Here is a 19,463-nt window from a genome sequence, read left to right on the forward strand (position 1 = left end):
CCACCACAAATTCACACAAACAGTTTTGTCAGTAGAAAAGCCGAACGCCATTGTCGATGCACCATGAGTAAAGACAATCGAGACATCGCTGAAGATACCACTTGTGGTGTCACAAGGCTTAGGCCTGTCCCACCCCTCATTAAATCGACCAAGACTTATACGAATAATTGTAAGAACAGTTATTATTACTATGTTCTTTAAGTTTGTTTTTGGGTTTTCAGAAATACTGTGGGAAGAAAGTTTATTTATGTTGCAGGTAACATGGAAGACGTTGCCCAATGGTCATCACGAAAGTTCGACGTAGCGGCAAGTGGGCAAGGAATAAAACGAATGCTGCAAACTACCACGAGCCATGGAAGAGCCTGGGCCACGAGGGCATCGAGCTTCCTAGGCCGTTGTTGGACAACGTCAAACGAAGAGATATTCTGCTTTCTCTTTGTAAACAGATTGATCGAGTCTTGAAAGGTTCACGTAAAACGTATAGGCGGGTGACACATTAGGTGGGGCCTGATGCCTGTAATACTTCCACAGTTATTAAAAAATTGTTAAACGGGAAAACCAATAGTTCATCATTTATATAGATAAAAAGTTGTAAAGATATAGGAAAGGAAGAGTTGCGGCGTCAGAATGAAAAGTGATACATCGCTCAGCAACGAAGGAGGACGTAAACAGCAGGCGTTACGTGGTGAAAACAAATCAACTGATAAAATAGTAAGTCTGTAATTAAGCATAAAGCCACGTAACACTGCACACTCAAAGAGACAAGTGCATGGAGAACTTCAATAGATCGCAAAATCCTTCAGGAAAAGGGAGCCACAGATGCCTGGCACGAGACAGGCCATAGTAGGTTAATGGCTATAGCAAAGAGGACGACGCTCAGGACAGAGCACTGACATCCTGCTTTCCTGGATGAAGGTGTTCTGAAGGAAACAGGGCACGCTGCCTCAGAACCACCAAATGTAGAGAGTATCGAGGATACCAGTCCACCAGCAGGTGGTGTAGGATTTCTCCAAATCAAAAACCACAACCACAGTCTAGTATTTCCACAGAAAACAGTTCACGACATGGCTTGACAAAGTGGCGAGATGGTCAACTGCAGTACGGTGCGCTAGGAATACACATTTTGCAGTGATTAGTAAATTGCGAGAATCAGTGATTAGTAAATTGCGAGAACCTTGCAAGCACAGTTGGTGAGAGAAATCGGGCGGTAGCTAGAAGGAAGGTGTTTGTCCTTACCAGGCTTTGACATGGGTATGACAGTGGCTTCACGTCAGCATCTGGGAAACGAGTCATCTGCCCAGATGCAATTGTACATATGAAGCAAAAAGTGCTTGCCCACAAGAGAAAGGTGCTGCAACATCATCTTAATGTCAACAGTGTCTGGACCCTGGGGTGGAAGGTCTGGATGAAATGAGAGCATGATCTACCTCCCTCATAGTAAAAGCAGCATTGTAGCACTCACAATTCTGAGAAAAGGGTATCACCCGAGCCTCGTCCACTTATTTCTGATGGAGAAAGGCAGAATGATAGAGGGTAGAGCTCAAAATCTATGCAAAATAGCAGCGTAAAGTGTTGGAGATAGCAATGGTGCCCACAATGACATCATCTGCTACAGTCAGGTGGAAATTTGGTAGTGGACCTTGGTCCCAGTGAGCCGCTGGAGGTTGGCCCACATGAAGGAAGAGGGAGTATAACTGTTAACGGAACTAGCAAATGAAATCCAGCTACTTTGTCAACTGTCCCGAAGAATGCAACGACGTTGTGCACACAACTGTTTGTGAACTAATACAGTTCGTCACTGTAGGATGAGAGTTAAAATAGTGGAGAGCACATTGCCGCGCGCGAATTGCATTGAGTCATACCTCACGCCACCAAAGGACCGGGATGCGGTGCAGTCAAGATGAAGTATGAGGAATGGAACATTGTGCACCAGTAAGGATAATGTTTGTAAGGTATTCTACCTGGTCATCACAACTGGAGAAACGTTATTCAGCAAAAAATCACCATGGAAGAGTAAAGCCTCCAGTCAGCCTTAGAAAGCTGCCAGTTGGGTTTACACGAAGGTGGGGCAGGAGTCATCAAACAGATAGCACACAGGAAATGGTCGCTTGAGTATGTGTCACAGAGAACAGACCACTCAAGACAGCGAGCAAGCTGGGCAATGCAGAACAAGAGGTCCAAACGGGAATAGATGTGCATAGTGTCTGAAAGGAATGTGGGTGCTCCAGTGTTAAGGCAGATGAGTTTGAGTTGACTGAGAAATTCAGCCAAGAGGGCATCTCTTGGACAGGTTCTGGAAGAGCCGCAGAGGGTACGGTGTGAATTAAAGTCACCGAGCAGCAGAAAGGGTTGAGGGAGTTGACCAATAAGCTGGAGGAAGTCTTCCCTAGTGACACCAAATGAGGGAGGTATGTAGACAGCAGAAAGAGAAAAGATGAAGCGAGGAAGGAAAATGCGGAATGCAACAGCTTACAGCAGGATGTTCAGTGAAATGATTTGACTGTGAACGTCATCCTGGATGAGCAGCATGACTCCCGCATTGAGATGGCATGCTGTCCTTGGGGTGGAAGCTCAAAGCAGACCAGAATGAAATGCAAGAGGTCAAAGCGGTCGTGAAGAGACAATTCTTTTACCTGGAGGCAGAAAACAAGTGAACACTGCAATTCCAAGAGCAGTCGTAATTCCTCCTTGTTCAGATCTAATGCTGCAAACATTCCATTAGAGCAGACACTTGATGGCGTAAAGGGAGGAAGGAAAAATTAAGGGTTGTCACTTCGGCAGCTGCTGAGTGTCGGCCATCAAAGACTCACTGCTACAGGGTGCAGAGGCTGGAGGATCCTGTTCCATGAGATCTACGGAGGGAACAGCATTTTCACTAGGTCAGCTTGCAGATTCCAGGGTAGAAAAATAGGTGGCGGTGCGCACCGGCGAAACGCAGGTCAGCCAGGTGAGAGTATCAAGTGGCAACACTGTTGAAGACCTGTGAGTTGGTGAAGGAGAAGACCATTAGTTTTTGTATGATTTTTTAGAAGCTTTGTAATTGACAGATGAAGTCTCAGATGCTTGCTGGCTGGAGGGACATAAGAAGTCTTTGTGGGGAAAATTCCTTCTGTTCTTTCCAGCCTGTTGGTTGTGTAGCAGGTGATTTTGGCACCAGAGGCAAAGACGTGATGGCTTGTTGCACAGCTGGAGGAGGAGGAGACTAGGATGCTACCATGACACTGGGCGATTTTACAACTGTGCTGAATTTGAGGTCACAAATCTCCATAGCTGTGTCCTTCATAGAGCAAGGTGTAGCAAGAAAAGCACCGTATGTGCCAGGTGGTAAAATGCAGGCCTTTTGACTAGCCAACAACTTGTGAGTGACATGTTAAGGCACTTTTTCCTTCACCCAGATCTCCCAGACGGCCTGCTCATCAAGATACATGGGACATTCTCGGGATGAGTCTGCATGGTCATCATTGCAGGCTGCATGGTCATCATTGCAATTGATACAGCAGGGAGGAGGAGGAGGAGGAGGAGGAGGAGGAGGGCAGTCACCCTCTGGTGCATCCCTACCACTGGGAACACGTTTGGCAATGTTTCAACAGGACATTCTAGTGTGGTTGTAACGTTGAAACTGGTACCATATGAGAGCGGCAGGATTCCTGTGCAGTGAAACTGCTAATGGGGAAAAAAGGACGTAAGAGAATGTGACTGAGCCAGAATTGTACTCTCAGCAGGTCAAGGTGCATTGATTGTACTCTTACCTTTGGCAAGATGGTAGTAGTGGCTAGTTGTTTCGAGCACTGGAAACTTAGGTCAGCAAAGAGGCAAGAATTGAACGGGAGATGTTTCTTATTAAATGGAACAGTGTGTGAGATAATGGGGCCTACTTTGTACCTGCTCACCACAATTTCAGGTGTAACTCATCTGAATATTTCGAAGTCTCATTTGTATTGGCCGGAGAAGCCCATGGAAATGCTACATACTGCAAATCTAACTGGCTTAAATCAAAGTCTGGGGCTGGACTTAATGCAGCCTACAAACGCGCTTCTGAACCAACAGAAGGGATGAGTCTCCCTGGAAACCTTATTGCAGCATGTAAATTCTTATCAGGGAAATCAGTACCAGAAAGAGAGAACAAAGACTATTATCATGTCAGCCACAACAATGGCACTTATTATACTGAGCACAGTCCTTGTGTTGGTACATAGCAGACGAAGCACAAGACTAAGCTCGGACCAAGCCATAGTTCAGATTCCAGTGGGTTGGATACCCAAGCATAAAAGCAGCAGAAGGAATCTGAACGCACCAGTATTATGAATAACTGCTTCATTTTAGCTTGTAAGTTGGAAATAGAGAGTTAGAAGTGATTGTGCAGCAAGCCTACTAATGAAGTAAGTTCCATGGTGTTTGAGTTAAGAAGCAGAGCAGGGGGCCCTTTGGAAATGTGTAAGATTAAGGGAACCAATTGTTAGAATAATTCTTAAGAGGTGAAGCAGGGCCAGAAGGGCCAGTTACCAGAAACTCTAGTGCAAAGAATAATCTAGTTTGGTTGACCTGAGGGCCTGGATCCTGATAAAAAGGAGGGCAATGTAACATATAAACTGTTTTTGGTCAGAAAATACACCAGAGCCAACTGCAGGTCATGAATTGCAGAGCAAAACATGATCGACTGGCATTGCAAAGCAGAGCCAGCTGGGCACTGTCTAGCAACAGCCGACACTGCAATACACTAGTGGAAGGATGGAAGACTTTCCTCACTTGCCACCACAGAAGTGTTTAGAGCACATGCCCTAAGCCCTAAACGAACATAGTCTGGGGCAAGTAAGCAATCAGCCAGTCATATACTAAATCATTCTTGCCTCAGCACAACAGCCTACACCCTAAGCCAATGAAACCTGGAGTAACATCCCGGTATGCAGTACAGGATCCACTGTTCCACAAAACAGGGCAGCCTGCCCTGAGTCATGAGGGAGCCACCCGCATGCTCGAGGAAGTTCACGGCCATTGTCAGCTGTAGTACTGCGCTGTCACCACCTTCACAGCTGGAGACCTCACTGACAGCGGCATTTGAGTGACACATGCTCGGCCCCACTCTTTCTGCTGTTAACAATGCCAGATGTCTATTGTTTCACATGAGAGGCAACTGGATGCCTCCACCAGGCCGGAATAAATAAATGCATTGAACAAATCTACTGTTGTCCTGATGTCTCAATTCACTCTCCATGGGTGACAATCCAAGGATCATTTAACACTCAGTATGTTGAAGGTATCACAAAGGCCTTCACAGACAGGCACTATCCTCCAGAACTAGTACGCAAACACATTTCCTGTGCCATTTCCCCACATACTCCCAACCGTCCCACCATCCCCAAGAACCAGCTACAAAAGAGTGCCCCCTTTGTCACTCATTACCACCACCTGACTCTAAAAGCTGAAACATATCTGTCGCCAGGGCATCATCATGCCCAGAAATGAGACACATCCTACCCAAGGTCCTTCCCATCCCTTCTAAAGTGGTGTTCTGTCACCCAACCAACCTCCACAACACCCTATTCTATCCCTATGCCACTACCAGTGGAAGACACAGGTGCAAGACCTGCCCAACTCATCCAACCAGCACTTCCTATTCCACTCTTGTCACAGACTTATCCTAGCTCATTAGAGGCTGGACCACCTGTGAAAGCAGCCATGTCATATACCAGCTTTGCTGCAATCACTGCATAGCTTTTTATATTGGTATGACTACTATCCAGCTGTCCACCAGGTTGAATGGCCACTGCCAAACTGTGGCTTAGAGCAAAATAGACCAAACTGTGGCACAAAATACAGCTGAACATAACATGTTTGATTTCAGTGGCTGCTTTACAACCCGGACCGTCAGGACCCTGCCCTCCACCACCAGCTTTTCTGAACTGTGCAGATGGAAGTTATTCTTACAACACATCCTCTTCTCCCAGAATTATCCTGTCCTCAACCTAAGGTGATCTACTATCCCTGCAGCTTCCACCAAACAGTTTCTGGCCCCCTCATCCAATCAACTCCTCCCTTTTCAAACTCCCTCACCCTCTTTGTATGCTGCCCCCTGCCAATGTACCCACCCAACATTCTCCCTTCTCTCCTCCTCTCCTTTCGTGCTCCCCATTTTTTACCTCATTTACACTGCACTTGGCAGTCTCTATATCCCTGCATGCCTTGCCAGACAGTGCACTTCTCTCCCCCCACCCATACCCTGCTGTCCTTCCCCCTTCTCCTCACCACTCCAGATTGCTACTCCCATGACAGCTGCATCCCAGTTGGAGCTGCTGGTGGTAACAGTCGTGTGTGTGTGTGTGTGTGTGTGTGTGTGTGTGTGTGTGTGTGTGTGTGAAATCTGCTTGCTTGTGCAAATGTATGTGTGTTTTCTTTGCTGAAGAAGGCTTTGGCTAAAAGCTATAATGTGTAACAGTCTCTTTGTTGTGCCAGCCTGCAATTCAACAGGTCATCCTTACAGTGAGTAGCAATCTATCAGTTTTCCATTATTGTTGATATTCCTACCTGGAATTTCCATTATACTCAAAGAAAACTTCATTTCTTTTACCAGCTCTATTATTTCATTATGGAAAGACATGATCTCTATGTGGATTCCATTGCCCCGTGAGAGGCTAAACACCACGAAGGCAGTTTTACTCATTCAAAAATAGTTTACTGTTATAGAACCAATACAGAAGCTTATCACTGATATCAATTAGGGCAGTTATAATGAGTGATTTTTTTGCAGCACAGCAGGTTCGTATCACCAGCAAACACTAGAGGAATTGTTAATGATAAATTTTTGTTTAGGTTACTGATTTAGGGCAGGAAGAGGAGAGAACCCAGATTGGAGCTCTGTAAGATACAACAGGTTACTAATTCTTTCTCTAAATCAACTTATCTTCCTTATTGGGATATGAGTTTAGTCAGTTGCTTCTTGTTGCAGAGATATGAGTGGAGGCATCCACTGCAAATACCTCTTATTTAATAAGCTTCCAGATTATGTAACAGCAGTCTGACTGCCATAGCTGAGAGATCAGTGTGTTTGGCTACTATGCAGAGGACCCAGGTTTGCTTCCCAGTACTACCAGGGATTTTTCTTTGGTAGGAGAACTTGTATAGGATGAGAAGAAGTGCCTCCAAGATCAATAAAGATTAAAAAGACAGGAAGAGCTGTGTGTTGACCCCACATTCCTCCATACTGCATCCAGTGATGCCATTGGCAGAGGATGTCACAGCAGTTGGTCGGTCCCAACTGGCCCATCAGGATTGGAATGAAGAGCTTTGCTTTATCCAACAACATGAATTATAACAACAAAAACAATGGAAATGGATAGATAAAAAATCTACTCACCAAGTGGTGGCAGGAGAATAGTGACACAAAAAGGTTTAGCTTTTACAAGCTTTTGGACTCAGTGGCATTGTACATGAATTAATAAGAGTGAAAACCTAAGTGCATTGTATATAACAGAGGTAGCAGGGCGAACAGCAAAAAAACAGACAGGTCGGGAAATGACAGATGTAGAAAACTAAAATTGAGTGAAGAAAGGAGTAGTTACTGCGAAAAAATGCTGATATGGAAGGAATTAACATAAATAAAAGCCAGGTGGGTGGTGAGCACCGAGGACATGTCATTGTGCTAGTTTTATTGCTCCTCCCAGAATTTTACTTCCCGTTCCAAATTTCTTCTTTGTTTCCTTCAGCATGTGCCCAATGTACAGATCAACCAACACAGACAGTAGGGTACAACATGGTCTCACTCCCTTCTCAATAAACACTTCCATTTCATGTCTTTCAATTCTTACAGTTGCAGTCTGTTTTCTGTTCAAATTATAATGATGCACTCTCTGTATTTTAATGCTGTTAGGTTCAAGATTTCTAAGAATGTATTCCTGTCAACACTGTCAAAAGCCTTCTCTAAATCTACTGATACTATAAATGAAGGTTTGCCTTTCTTTATCTTATGTTCATACCATTATAATAATAATGTCGTGTGATGAGGGCCTCCCGTCGGGGAGACCGCTCGCCTGGTGCAAGTCTTTCGATTGAACGCCACTTCGGCGACTTGCGCGTCGATGGGGATGAAATGATGATGATTAGGACAATACAACACCCAGTCCCTGAGCGGAGAAAATCTCCGACCCAGCCGGGAATTGAACCCGGGCCCTTAGGATTGACAGTCTGTCGCTCTGACCACGCAGCTACCGGGGGCGGACCTTCATACCATTAATATTGCTTGTGTGCTCCAGAACCCAAACTGATCTACATGGTTAGCTTCTTTCAATATTTTGCAAACCATGGCTTATCAAACTAATGGTTCAGTATTATCACACTTGTCAGTAGCAGCCTTCTTTGCAATTGGAATTATTACATTACTCTTGAAATCCGAGGGCATTTCAACTGTTTCATATACCTTGCACACCAGAGGGAATGGTTTATTCATGGCTGGCTCTCTCAAGAATCTCAATAATTATGAGTGTCCTACATTTTTTGAAATTTCTTCAGTTGTAATCTGCAGTTCATACTTCAAATTACAAACAGAGCCCAGATCTGTCCCAGAACGGTTACAAATGACACTATCATTATTCCATCCCGGATTTCCCCTTGTCCCAGTTACAAACCTCATTTAAAAATTTCTGCCTTACCATTACATAAACAACCTGGAACCTTCCATCTCTCTACATCTATTCAACATACACAACCTGTTGACAGCAGTGAGCTTGCTGTATTGAGGTGCTTCCGCCCCCCCCCCCCCCCCCCCCCAAATGTTGTGAGTACACCAGATATTTATATTCATTATATATTTGGCAGAAAATTACAGAACAAAATATGGTATATTGGAATAAAAGTAACTTATTGCTCCTTTCTTTCACCATAACACACACACACACACACACACACACACACACACACACACACACACACACACACACACAGAGAGATATATATATATATATATATATATATATATATATATATATATATATATATATAAAAACAAAGATGAGGTGACTTACCGAACGAAAGCGCTGGCAGGTCGATAGACACACAAACAAACAAACACCTTCATACCATAGCAGCCTTCTTTGCAATTGGAATTATTACATTACTCTTGAAGTCCGAGGGCATTTCAACTGTTTCATATGCCTTGCACACCAGAGGGAATGGTTTATTCATGGCTGGCTCTCTCAAGAATCTCAATAATTATGAGCGTCCTACATTTTTTGAAATTTCTTCAGTTGTGTGTATGTTTGTGTGTCTATCGACCTGCCAGCGCTTTCGTTCGGTAAGTCACCTCATATATATATATAAGATGAGGTGACTTACCGAACGAAAGCGCTGGCAGGTCGATAGACACACAAACAAACACAAACATACACACAAAATTCAAGCTTTCGCAACAAACTGTTGCCTCATCAGGAAAGAGGGAAGGAGAGGGGAAGACGAAAGGAAGTGGGTTTTAAGGGAGAGGGTAAGGAGTCATTCCAATCCCGGGAGCGGAATTTTGTGTGTATGTTTGTGTTTGTTTGTGTGTCCATCGACCTGCCAGCGCTTTTGTTCGGTAAGTCACCTCATCTTTGTTTTTATATATAATTTTTCCCACGTGGAATGTTTCCTTCCATTATATATATATATATATATATGTGTGTGTGTGTGTGTGTGTGTGTGTGTGTGTGTGTGAGTGTGTGTTTCTGGTGAAAGAAAGGAGCAATAAGTTATTTTTATTCCAATATACCATATTTTGTTCTGTAATTTTCTGCCAAACACAATTAAAGACATCAGGTTATGGGCCCAGGCAAATGCATACACATGATATTTGTTTCTGTTCTGTGAATTCATTGCTACCCTTCGTTTTCATTTTCAACTGAATATTATGAGTTAGATTTATATTCAGCCTACACGAAAATAGATAAACCGAAAACTTACAGTATCCAGAAATTTGACGGTAAAAATTTCCAGTTGTGGAAATATCAGTTGCGAAATACTTTTCGTGCTGAAAAAGTGCTTGATATTGTTGAGGGGAAACTGAGGCCAAATGAAGCTAGTGAGTGTCAAACCGCTTGGGACGACTTAAATGTGAAGGCGATGCTCGTTCTATCTACTGCGATAGAATTTGACCAATTGCAATATGTTATGGCATGCACAAATGCAGTGGAAATGTGGGCCAGACTAAAGACTATTCATGAACAGCAATCCGTAGTTAATAAAATGGCCTTGAAGCAGAAATTTGTTTATTATAGAATGTCTCCAACAGACACAATTGCACAACACATCAGTCAAGTTGCGTCCCTGGCATAAGCGTTAGCTGATATTGGGGAACTTGTTACAGAAGCTGACAAAATGGCAAAAATTTTGGTAAGTCTGCCAGCAAAGTTTGCAGTTTTTTCAACTGCCTGGGACTCGTGTGCTGAAGATCAACAAACGTTCGATAATTTGACTTTAAGGTTATTGAAAGAAGAACAAAAACTTTTACAATGTGATGAAAACTCAACAACCGTCGCAACAGTTAATGTAGACACAACACGCAGGTTGAGCTTAAATACCAGTAACAACAGTGCGTCTAACATGGTCAGTAGAAAAGAGATTGAATGTTATTACTGTCACAAAAAAGGACATTTTAAATCTGAGTGCAGAAAACTTTTGGCAAAACTTAATATGAAAACTGATATGTCTGAGCACCATGCTTTGAATGCAGAACATGCATATGTTTTTGCTCCAGATTGCGAAAACATTTGGTTAGCTGACAGTGTTGAGTCAAAATATATGATGTCACACAAAGAATGGTTCAACACATCTAACCCAATTCAGTGAGAGGAGTCATTTGTTCAAATTGGAGACAACTCTATCGTCAAAGCAGAAGGCATTGGATCAATTGAAGTATTGTCATTAGTTGAGGACAAATGGCAATGTCGCACTTTGGAAAACACATTATATATTCCTAAGCTAAAGAAAAATTTATTTTCAGTGGGAGCAGTCACAAAAAGAGGAAATAAAGTTATTTTTGGCAACAAGAGAATGGAAGTTCACAGTTCATGTCTAATTGCAACAGGAATCAAGATGAACAATCAGTGTTGTCAAATGTTGTTTAAACGTCCATATAAACTACAGGCTAATCTTGCTTCCCTGAATTCCACCTAGATCTGACATGCGAGACTTGGGCACAGTAATTTCAGTGGTCTCAAGAATGTGGCTGATCTGAACTTAATACCTGGTTTCAATATGAAGAAAGTTGAAAATCTTCATTGTGAACCATTTTAGTATGGCAAGACGAAAAGAAAATCTTTTAATTAAAATTTTGAATCAAGATTGAAAGTTCCTAGTGAATTTATTCATGTAGATTTGAGTGGATGGGTGAGAAAACCGTATCTTGGAGGTGCACAATTGTACATAGTTTTCAAGTATGATTGCACTTCATACAGGTTTGTGTATTCTCTTAAAATTAAGCACAATACTTTCCCTGTGTTTTTGGAATTTCAGAGACTGACTGAAAGACAAACTGGAAACAATATCTAAGTTCTTAGAAGTGACAATGGAACCAAATTCATAAATAAGCAATTTGAATATTATTTCAAGCAAAATGGTATAATACATGAAAAAACAAGTCCCTATACACCACAGCAGAATGGCCGATTTGAACGAGAAAACAGATCCATTGCTGAATGTGCACACACTATGTTAAACAGGTCCATTGCATGTTATTAAGTACTGACTTGTCTCACGAATTGTGGGCAGAAGCAGTAAACTGTGCTACATATATCTTAGATCACCAACCATGTAAAGCAAACGACAATGTTATGCCAAACGAAAAATAGTTTGGAAAACTGCCTTCTTTGAGACATGTGAGGAAGTTCGGATCAGCAGCATACATACATGTTCCTGATAAAATTAGATCAAAATGGGATATTAAATCAAAGAAATTGATCATGGTTGGCTATGATGGATATAGTACCAACTATCTATCGCCTCTACAATCGGAGTCAAAGAAAATTATAGTCTCCTGCAATGTCTCTTTCAATGAAGAACAAACCCATAGCTTAAACACAGAACAAAGATTACTGAATTTTACCTGGGAGACCACGCTGCAGAAAATGTTCAAGAGGAATCTGAAGAGGATGATACTGGTGAACAAACGAAAGAAAATCAAAAGATGTATTTGAGAGATCGGCCTAATCTGCAAGCACCTGCTCATTTTCGGGACCAAGATATAGCTTGCTCTGCCGTTATCTTTGAACCTCAAACTTTTGAAGCAGCAATGGCATTGAAAGAGTCATCACGGTGGAAACAAGCAACGGAAGAGAAAATGACATCCCTGAAAAAGAACAAAACTTGGGATCTAGTACCATCACCACACAACCCTAAGGCAGTTAGATGTACATCTACATTTACATCCATACTCCGCAAGCCACCTGACGGTGTGTGGCGGAGGGTACCTTGAGTACCTCTATCGGTTCTGCCTTCTATTCCAGTCTCGTATTGGTCATGGAAAGAAGGATAGTCGGTATGCTTCTACGTGGGCTCTAATCTCTCTGATTTTATCCCCATGGTCTCTTCGCAAGATATACGTAGGAGGGAGCAATATACTGCTTGACTCTTCGGAGAAGGTATGTTCTCGAAACTTTAACAAAAGCCCTTACCGAGCTACTGAGCGCCTCTCCTGCAGAGTCTTCCACTGGAGTTTATCTATCATCTCCGTAATGCTTTCGCGATTACTAAATGATCCTGTAACGAAGCACACTGCTCTCCATTGGATCTTCTCTTTCTCTTCTACCAACCCTATCTGGTACGGATCCCACAGTGCTGAGCAGTATTCAAGCAGTGGGCGAACAAGCGTACTGTAACCTACTTCCTTTGTTTTCAGATTGCATTTCCTTAGGATCAACTTTATATGATCATTCCATTTTAAATCACTCCTAATGCGTACTCCCAGATAATTTATGGAATTAACTGCTTCCAGTTGCTGACCTGCTATTTTGTAGCTAAATGATAAGGGATCTATCTTTCTATGTATTCGCAGCACATTACACTTGTCTACATTGAGATTTAATTGCCATTCCCTGCACCATGCGCCAACTCGCTGCAGATCCTCCTGCATTTCAGTACAATTTTCCATTGTTACATCCTCTCGATACACCACAGCATCATCTGCAAAAAGCCACAGTGAACTTCCAATGTCATCCACAAGGTCATTTATGTATATTGTGAATAGCAACAGTCCAATGACACTCCCCTGCGGCACACCTGAAATCACTCTTACTTCGGAAGACTTCTCTCCACTGAGATCGACATGCTGCGTTCTGTTATCTAGGAACTCTTCAATCCAATCACACAATTGGTCTGATAGTCCATATGCTCTTACTTTGTTAATTAAACTACTGTGGGGAACTGTATCGAACGCCTTGCGGAAGTCAAGAAACACGGCATCCACCTGTGAACCCGTGTCTACGGCCCTCTGAGTCTCATGGACGAATAGCGCGAGCTGGGTTTCACACGACCATCTTTTTCGAAACCCATGCTGATTCCTACAGAGTAGATTTCTAGTCTCCAGAAAAGTCATTATACTCAAACATAATACATGTTCCAAAATTCTACAACTGATCGACGTTAGCACATCTGTTCGACGTCCCTTCTTGAAAATGGGGATGACCGGCGCCCTTTTCCAATCCTTTGGAACGCTACGCTCTTCTAGAGACCTACGGTACACCGCTGCAAGAAGGGGGGCAGTTCCTTCGCGTACTCTGTGTAAAATCGAACTGGTATCCCATCAGGTCCAGCGACCTTTCCTCTTTTGAGGGATTTTAATTGTTTCTCTTTCCCTCTGCCGTCTATTTTGATATCTACCATTTTGTCATCTGTACGACAATCTAGAGAAGGAACTACAGTGCAGTCTTCCACTGTGAAACAGCTTTGGAAAAAGACATTTAGTATTTCGGCCTTTAGCCTGTCATCCTCTGTTTCAGTACCATTTTGGTCACAGAGTGTCTGGACATTTTGTTTTGATCCACCTACCACTTTGACATAAGACAAAAATTTCTTAGGATTTTCTGCCAAGTCATTACATAGAAGTGGGTTTATCATGTGAAGCAGAATTCTGAGGGAAAAATTGATCACTTTAAAACTAGATTATGTGCAAAAGGTTATTCAAACGAAAAGGCATTGATTATGAAGAGACATTCTCTCCTGTGGTCCGATATGATTCAATCAGAGTTTTATTAGCCATAGCAGCTTCATGAGATATGGAAATTAGGCAGTTTGATGTTAGGACTGCATTCCTGAACGGGGTTTGAAAGAAGAAGTTTACATGGAGCAACCAAAAGGTTTTGTTGCAGAAGGCCCAAATAATGTTTGCAAACTGAAGAAGAGTCTATATGGACTCAAACAATTGCCACATTGTTGGAATCAAAAAATTGTACAGTTTCTGACAATGTTTGGTTTCGTGCAACTGAATGTGGACAAATGTGTTTTCCACGTTTTAACAGATGACACTGATTTTTGCCTGGCACTTTATGTGGATGATGGCTTGCTTATTTGAAAGTCTCCAAAAATACTGGAAAATGTTTTGACAGCACTGGGATCAATGTTTGAAATTACTGTGGGCAATGGAAAATACTTCTGTGTCTACATCTACATTTATACTCCGCAACCCACCCAACGGTGTGTGGCGGAGGGCACTTTACATGCCATGGTCATTACCTCCCTTTTCTGTTCCAGTCGCGTATGGTTCGCGGGAAGAATGACTGTCTGAAAGCCTCCGTACGCGCTCGAATCTCTCTAATTTTACATTTGTGATCTCCTCGGGAGGTATAAGTAGGAGGAAGCAATACCTCAATACCTCATCCAGAAACGCATCCTCTCGAAACCTGGCGAGCAAGCTACACCGCGATGCAGAGCGCCTCTCTTGCAGGGTCTGCCACTTGAGTTTGCTAAACATCTCCGTAACGCTATCACGGTTACCAAATAACCCTGTGACGAAACGCGCCGCTCTTCTTTGGATCTTCTCTATCTCCTCCGTCAACCCAATCTGGTACGGATCCCACACTGATGGATTGGAAATTGAACACAGCCCTTCTACAAAATACATCTATATAGGCCAGCAAAGATATATCAGTTGTTTACTTCAGAAGTTCAACATGGATGATTCAAAACCAACTCCACTCCTTTTGATGTTGGAACCATGTTGCACAGAGGGCGGTCTCCTGCCATGAGGTTAAGGAGATGGAAAGCAAACCTTATTGGCAGCTTAAATGTTTACAGCAACTGTCTCACGGCCAGACATCACGTTTGCTGTGAGCATAGTGAGTAGGTTTTTACATAATCTGGGTCTCGATAATTGGCATGCTGTTAAAAGGATTATGAAGTATCTACAGTTGACCAGGGAACTGACCACAAAGTACAAAGCTGACTCTACTGGACTGGTGGTCTACTCAGATGCTGACTTTGCTGGTGACTGTGACACTCGTCGGACAACAACAGTTTATGTGAGCTTGTTAGCAGATGGGCCTCTGACATGGTGGTCACAGCAGCAAAAATGTGTAGGCAGATCATCAACGGAGGCCGAACACATAGCAGCTTCAGGTGCTGCTACTGAAGTTGTTTGGTTGCATGGTTTTCTCAGTGAACTTCGTTTTCAGTTAGACAAACCATCAACACTCCATGTTGACAATCAAAGTGCTATTTGCCTGATTAAAAACACAGAACATCACAGACATATCAAGCACATTGACATCCAATACCATTATTTATGCAAACATGTTGAAAATAATGAGATTAGGTGGCTTCCCCTTCGATTCCCTTCCTCGAGTCCATGTTCTCCCACTATTCTTACTTCTATTCCTTTCCTTTCCAGTACCACAGCATAATTAAATTTTTGTGTCCCTTAACTAAATGAATAATTTCTTTCATAAAACTGTACATTTCTTCTGTCTCTTCAACATCTGTGGCATTCCACAGCAGAAGAACTTGAAGGTCCTATTACCGTGGTGAGAGTTGCCTTTGTGCCTATTTGGCAACTACAGTGTTGTCACTATGCTGTTAACAGTAGCTTAGACATATTCCCATTTTATTATCCAGTTTTAGGCCTAGGCTTCTCCAGCATTACCTGATTTTGTATTTTAGTCCTGTATTTCTCTGATCACGTCTTGCTCTTGCTGTCACCTCACTTCGCCAAATCCCACAGCATTTGTTTAATTTCACTTTACTATTTATCTGATGAAAGGATTCAACATGACACACATTAACCCACAGAAGGCCAGTTTTGTTTCTCTTGATGACATACTCCAGAGTTATGCCCACCTAAAGGTCCGAATAGGGGCTATTTTACCCTCGGAATATTTTATTCAGGAGGATGCCTTCATCATTAAGCCACACAGTAAAGTACCATTCCCTTCATAAAAATAATGTCTGATGTTTCCCCTTACTTCCATAAGTCTGCAGGAACAGCAGAGCAAAACCACAATGGCTAGTGTTACAAGGCCAGATCAGTCAATCATTCAGATTGCAATCAGCCAAATGCTACTGTTCCTCCTCACGAGGCTAGTCTGTTCTCTCCGCAGATACCCCTCCATCATGGTTGCACCTACAGTGAGGCACGCAAGCCACTCCACTTCAACGTCATGAACCTCCATGATTCATGAAGGGAGAAGTGGTTCAAAAGATCAAATGCTTTTATGAGATTAACAAAGACTGTAGAAGATGAATAGTTCTTATTAAATCGATTACTTATTGAGCTGTTTTTCTTGTGTTCAGATAATAAGATGCTGCTTTCAAAAAAGTAATTAGATGTGTGTAGTTATATAAGAATTTTAAAGGATTGAGGCAAATCTCTTTAAATTTCTATTTTTAAGTAACTCTTACATGACTTACTTTTAGACTTCTATATAGGCTATGTACAAATAGGTGATAATCATTTCAGTGACAATAGATAAAATCTTACCCTTTCAGTATCGTGGAGCATATCTGCAAATGCTGAACGCGCTATTTCCTGGTGAAAATCATAATTTTCGTCGTGAAATATCCACTCGCCCTTTCCTGTAACTGGGTTAACCTTTTTGGTAAATACACTCATTGTTCGATTATTACCGCCGTACAGTTTCGGTGGTATTGACAGGAAACGTAAAAACATAAATATCTTGAAAGTTATGTAATCTATCGTGTTATGTATCGATGTGGATCAGGAAGCAAACAAAATCCATGCTCACGTTGCCTACTCCGCACCGGCAACCGTCTGTTTACAGTTTACACTTACAAACGCTCAGAGTTTCAGACTGCGGCCAATAGCTCCGCAGCTGTATGTGATCTTTGTTTGTTGAAGTCCCTACCAGTAGATGACACCATTATCGTCACTGACCTGTTCAGGTCTTGTTGTGTATGAATATCTTTGTATTCCGTAGTGTACATGATCTTTGGCAGAGAGGGTGTAGGAGGGTTGATGTATTCATTTTTAGGTGTTTAAGAAATTGTATGAATGTATTGATTTTTAGGTTACAGTTTTTGAAGGTCTCCTAATACTCTCAGCCAGTGTTATTTAAGTGCACTATATTTTATTTTGAACACTTGGTTCTCAGCTATTTATATTTGTGCTGGAAAAATGGCGACTTCCACAGGCGGTGTGGGTAAGAACAGTGTGTTATTTTGTACTGTAATTCACATAATTCGTTGATATAACTTGTCGGTGTGTGTCTACAGAGCACGTCGTATACCAAATGAACGTAAAATTATGGTATTTCTACGTAAATGTCGTAGAACGGTATTAAATATTCACATGATTAATCCACTTAACGCAGAATGCCACACTGCATCGTTATTGAAAAGTCCCTACGTTAAGTTTCACTTCGTGCAACCACCATCATTCGTTGCAGATGATCGTGCTACTTCTTTCCAGGCTAAGAGATTTGTTCCAGAGTTTGACTGTCATGTTGTAATGTTTCCGTGTCTGCTTTGACAATCACAGACTCGGTGACGCCTGATAATGTTAAATACGATTTAACCTGTACAAATAGTTTACTGTTGCATTATTTCAATAGTTTTATTGATAAAAGGTGTACTTCATCGAGTGTATCAATGGTAGCTCTTGGCCGATTAGTGGCTAAACTGCAAATAAATATATTTATCTTGATAAAAGTTTTGTAAGTGTGTAACGAGAGTTATTTTGGTATTAACTTGTTTCCTATTTGTGCTCTCTTAATCCTGACAGTGACATTCCGGCCGACTGTGTGAAGTGTCGTTTGAAAACTAACAAGTTCAAAGTTTATAATGTGAAGTTACTATCTGCTAGAGGCGAAATTGTATACTTTCTATGGTTGCGTAAGAATGGAGTACGCTCAGTTACAACGCAGTGTAATTTCGCAGTCAGAAACTTCATTTGATGTTCATGTGTAAAGCAATAACTTGGGATGCATAACCATAAAATTTAACTTTTATTACAAAAATCCAATTTTTTATTCCCACGGCGTTTTTCATTTACCTTATTAAGGGTAACATTGGTGACGCGGTTTCGTTTTAAATGTACTAGACGACTGCTTAAGATACAGTTGAAGTTATTTTTGTTAGAACTGCATCGCAAAATAAATGAATTTTACGTATATTTGTGTTACTGATCACTGTGTGCTTCATCCTTGTTTTCAATTGTATGTAATTTACTTTTTACTGAAATGTTTACTACTATATCCCATATTATTATTATTGTTGTTATTGTTATCTTTATTCATCCAAGGACCATTGCACGGTGGTGTAGGAATTGCCTAGGTAATACATTACAAATCATTAGTTCAAAATAGATAACACACAAAATACATAACATGCTTTTTGAAGATATCAATTCAGATAGGGTGGATCCATTCTTAGCCTCAGATGTTATTGAATTTAACATACATTACAATTTAGGACAAAACAAGAAACTGCCTCCCACCATCCCTCTATGTGCACACACAAACACAAATTCTTGACCTGAGATACAGGCTGCCAAAGATGTCATCTTGGGCACCATTTTTGGGAAAAATATGAAGACACTGTATCTCTGCAAGAATTCTACATTTAAAAAAAAAATTATGATTAGAATTATGCCCTTAGCCTGGAGATGTGTGTGTGAAACCTCTCTTGCTGTAGTCATCTGATTGATTTTTAATTTGAGAAAGAAAACTGTTTTAAATGCCAATTCCATCATTCCCTCCCTCCCCTCCCCTCCCTCCCTCCCTCCCTTTTTAAAAAACCACATGCCCTGAAAAAAAGACCTCCCACTTTTCAGTGTAATAGATTTTGTCGTTTTATTGTTTTAAGCCTTTGTGTGAATCACAGTGTTCTCATAAGTTAATTCGAATGTTATGGTGTCATTGGTAGTGCTGCAAAATGGTTTGAATCTTACCTAACCAACAGTAATACTTGTGGAGTATGCAATCAGTCTTTATCTGATTGGGAAGTATTTCCATGCATTGTTCCTCAACGTTCCATCTTGGGTACATTGCTTTTTCTTG

The 19,463-nt window shown here is 41.7% G+C and overlaps 2 protein-coding genes across 4 annotated transcripts in view; one reads left to right on the top strand and one right to left on the bottom strand.

Annotated features, from left to right (window-relative positions):
* LOC124605670 (protein arginine N-methyltransferase 7-like) overlaps positions 1-17,300 on the bottom strand; it is a 134,311-nt gene extending 117,011 nt beyond the window's left edge. For 2 of the 3 annotated variants that reach the window (XM_047137516.1, XM_047137515.1), the window contains exon 1: positions 16,928-17,300. In XM_047137516.1, coding sequence (XP_046993472.1) covers positions 16,928-17,116 — 189 coding nt within the window. In that variant the 5' untranslated portion in view covers positions 17,117-17,300. The remainder of the gene's footprint in view (positions 1-16,927) is intronic. The other variant, XM_047137514.1, reaches the window with a different exon arrangement.
* A 72-nt stretch (positions 17,301-17,372) lies between these two features.
* The window catches only part of LOC124605672 (ubiquitin-conjugating enzyme E2 variant 2), a 61,139-nt gene continuing 59,048 nt past the window's right edge, over positions 17,373-19,463 (top strand). Inside the window, exon 1 of the mRNA XM_047137521.1 lies at positions 17,373-17,606. Coding sequence (XP_046993477.1) covers positions 17,582-17,606 — 25 coding nt within the window. The 5' untranslated portion in view covers positions 17,373-17,581. The remainder of the gene's footprint in view (positions 17,607-19,463) is intronic.

This window comes from Schistocerca americana, chromosome 3 (assembly GCF_021461395.2).
Source record: "Schistocerca americana isolate TAMUIC-IGC-003095 chromosome 3, iqSchAmer2.1, whole genome shotgun sequence".
Classification (NCBI taxonomy): Eukaryota; Metazoa; Arthropoda; class Insecta; order Orthoptera; family Acrididae; genus Schistocerca; species Schistocerca americana.